This window comes from Coenobita brevimanus, chromosome 8 (genome assembly GCF_032717465.1).
Source record: "Coenobita brevimanus isolate Jiangsu-jjx chromosome 8, ASM3271746v2, whole genome shotgun sequence".
Taxonomy (NCBI): domain Eukaryota; kingdom Metazoa; phylum Arthropoda; class Malacostraca; order Decapoda; family Coenobitidae; genus Coenobita; species Coenobita brevimanus.
Window position 1 is genome coordinate 18,525,856 of NC_136961.1, and position 3,018 is coordinate 18,528,873.

The 3,018-nt window shown below is 56.5% G+C and overlaps 1 protein-coding gene across 1 annotated transcript; it reads left to right on the top strand.

Annotated features, from left to right (window-relative positions):
• Positions 1-368: 368 nt before the first annotated feature.
• Positions 369-2,930, top strand: LOC145406798 (uncharacterized). Its single transcript, XM_080277898.1, has 3 exons — positions 369-886; positions 995-1,689; positions 1,915-2,930. The coding sequence occupies exons 1-3, from the start codon at positions 369-371 to the stop codon at positions 2,928-2,930; spliced, it is 2,229 nt and encodes a 742-aa protein (XP_080134024.1).
• Positions 2,931-3,018: the final 88 nt, after the last annotated feature.

The following is a 3,018-nucleotide window of genomic DNA, read 5'->3' on the forward strand; positions in this document are numbered from 1 at the left end:
TCACTGAACACAGACCCAGCCGTGGCCGCAGTCAGTCTCATTTTGGACGAGGCATTCAAGACGAAGCGTCGACTCCTTTCCCCTGCCTCTCCTTGCCCTCGCAGGAAACCTCAACGGGAGCAGTCAGCCACAGCTCAGCCCCACTCCGCTCCTCCACCAGTCGATCGGGCACCACGTCCTCCAGTGTCCTCCGTGGAGCCCTTACCAGTAATGTCAGTGGACACACAGGTGCCAGTGATCCAGACTCCAATGGAGGATGCCTCGCAGATGGATCCACCTGCCTGCGAGATGCCTCTGCCCATCTCTGGATCCTCCAGTGGAATTGCCTAGGGGCCAGGAGTAAGCTCCCGCTCTTACTGGAGGCAGCAATGAGGGATAAGCCTCATGTCTTCCTGCTGCAGGAGACCCTACTGCCGGAGCGGGCAGCTTTCCATCTCCCTGGCTACACCATCTATCGCCTCCCATACGTGAGTGGTGTCACGAGGGGTTGTGCCGTCCTGGTTCGGGACCACATCGAGTCCACAGATTGCGACCCTCCTCCCTTCTGTGGACCTGGTGTGGAAGTACAGGGCGTGGTCCTTCACCTAGCGACGTCATCCCTGACAGTATACAACGTATACCGAGGTCACAGGAGCACCCTGGAGGTGGGAGACCTGTTCTCTCAGGCTACCACGGGTAATGTATACATCGGGGGCGACTTCAACGCTCACCACGCCCTTTTCTCCTCACGGCTTCCATCCAATGAGGCAGGGCGGCACATCTCCATAGTTATGGACGAGATGGAGGGAGTCTCCCTTTTAAATGACACTGCATGGGCCACACATGTCGCTGGGGGTCGCCTCGACTTGTCCTTTACCTCCTCCCCTCTTGCAGGCTCTGCAACCTGGTCGCTCCACCCCCATCTCGGAGCCGATCACTTTGCAGTGCAGGTTTCTCTGCCCATGGCTCCACTTCTATTTTCCCCACTCCCTCCACCATGATGGGATATTCGCAGGGCTGACTGGGCTTCTTTTGGCCGCGCTTTGGCAGAGGCCTTGGAGGCATTTCCTCCTGCCCCAGATCTTGAGAGCCGAGCAGATCAAGTAGCCTGTGCTTTCACACAGGCAGCCTCTCTCACCATCCTGCTGCAACAACGATCTGCGAAGTGCTACAGAGATGGCTGGATCTATTGTGCCAGGGTCAGGGAGCTGAATCACCGACTGAATGTGGCACGTAGACAATACCGGCGGCGCCCTACATCCCCACACCGTCGGTATCTGGTCGCAATTACGCACCATGTCACATTAGAGAAGCGCCGCCTCAAAGAGGAGGCATGGATCGAGTGGTGTCGTACCCTGGATTCTCACTCGACACTCCGCGAGATGTGGAGGAGAATCCTTTCCATCACTGATCCACGTCCTCCTCGACTGCCTTCTCATCCTGACCCTGCCGCTGAGGCCAGCCATCTTGCACAGCACTTCGCTGACCGTTCCGCCTCCCACAATCTCCTGCCGTCCGTCCGGGCCCTACAGGTGCAACTGTCTGCCTCCCGTGTCGCTGAGATCCAGGCTGCCTGTGACAGGTCGGACCCTGCTGATGGTCCTATCACCAGTGGGGAACTCCAAAAAGCGCTTCGCCACAGGAGTGACACTGCACCTGGGTTTGATGGGCTCCCCTACTCAATGCTAGCTCATGCTGGAGATTGTGGCAGTGAGCGGCTGCTTGATCTGCTCAACCTCTCGTGGTCTGAGGGTCGCCTGCCGAGGTCGTGGAAGACAGCAGTCATCCACCCAATTCCTAAACCTCGCGATCCCACCTCCATGCGCCCGATCTCTCTTCTTAGCTGTGTTGCTAAGACAGCGGAGAGGGTTGTGAGAGATCGCCTTGCCTGGCGCCTGGGACCGCTGCACCCAAGGATTTTTGCCTACCATCCAGGCAGGAGTGCTACGCATTGCCTAGCCTCCTTCCTCAGGGAGCTCAGAGGGGGAAGGGGAATGGAAGTCTTCCTCGACTTCGAAAAAGCCTTTGAACTGGCCAGTCCTGTGGTTATTCTGGCTGCTCTTGCGGCCAGGGGAGTGGGCGGCAGATTGTTGTCATGGGTCAGGGACTTCTTCAAAGAGTGTACCGCAGGGGTCCACTTTCAAGGGCACCTCTCCCCTTTCTATCAACACCCCAATGGCACTCCACAGGGAAGTGTCTTGAGCCCTTTACTATTCAATGTGTTGGTGGAAGGGCTATTAAACATTGACTATGGCCCAGGAGTGACGCTACTCAGTTATGCTGATGATCTGGCCCTCGTCTTTGCAAGACGAGACTGTTTTACTCGGGCCAACTCAGCCCTTTCTAAGCCCCAAGATAAATGCAATGAGTTGGGCCTCAAAATCAACTTGGAGAAAACTAAGTGTCTCCCCTTCAGACTTCGTCCCCCAGATTTCCCACTGACTCTTGGTGGACACCACCTTGCCTTTGTTACTCTCTACCAGTATCTGGGAGTCTGGTTAGATGGCGGCCTCACCTTTGCGAGACACGTAAAATACCTGCGGGAGCGTGCTTCAACACACATGGCTGCTCTCAAGTGTCTTTCAAGCCGGAGCATGGGGACATCTTATAGGGTCCTCCGAACTTTCTACATTCATGCCATTAGGTCATTGGTGGACTATAGTGCCATCTGCCTAACTGGCCTTGCCCCACCGATTATTAGTTCATTGGAGGTCTTACAGAATGATGCACTCCGTATCATGTTGGGCGCTCCTCGCTGGACCCGGCTTGTTAACTTACATATGGAGAATGGTTTGCCGTCTCTGGCACACCGCAGCGTCTCTGGCACACCGCATTGCATTGAGAGCAGCAACTATTACTCTCCAGCTCGTGCAACATCGCCCTCAACTGCCGGTGTCCCTTCTGCTAAAGCAGCTCCTGTCCAGGCCCCCGGCCCTTTTGCCACAGCGTGACTGGGCCCACACAACGGCTGCTGTTATTCACGGTCTGGGTGCCGCCCCCGCCATCTGCCAAGATCCAGACCTACCCTGTCCGGGGTTT

What these genes read in the sequence shown, in the direction of transcription:
- LOC145406798 (XM_080277898.1), top strand. Translation starts at nt 369, where the DNA reads ATGAGGGATAAGCCTCATGTCTTCCTGCTGCAGGAGACCCTACTGCCG. An exon ending in CTTGCAGGCTCTGCAACCTG is followed by an intron (nt 887 to 994) that starts GTCGCTCCACCC and finishes GGATATTCGCAG; the next exon opens with GGCTGACTGGGCTTCTTTTG. An exon ending in TCATGCTGGAGATTGTGGCA is followed by an intron (nt 1,690 to 1,914) that starts GTGAGCGGCTGC and finishes CCTACCATCCAG; the next exon opens with GCAGGAGTGCTACGCATTGC.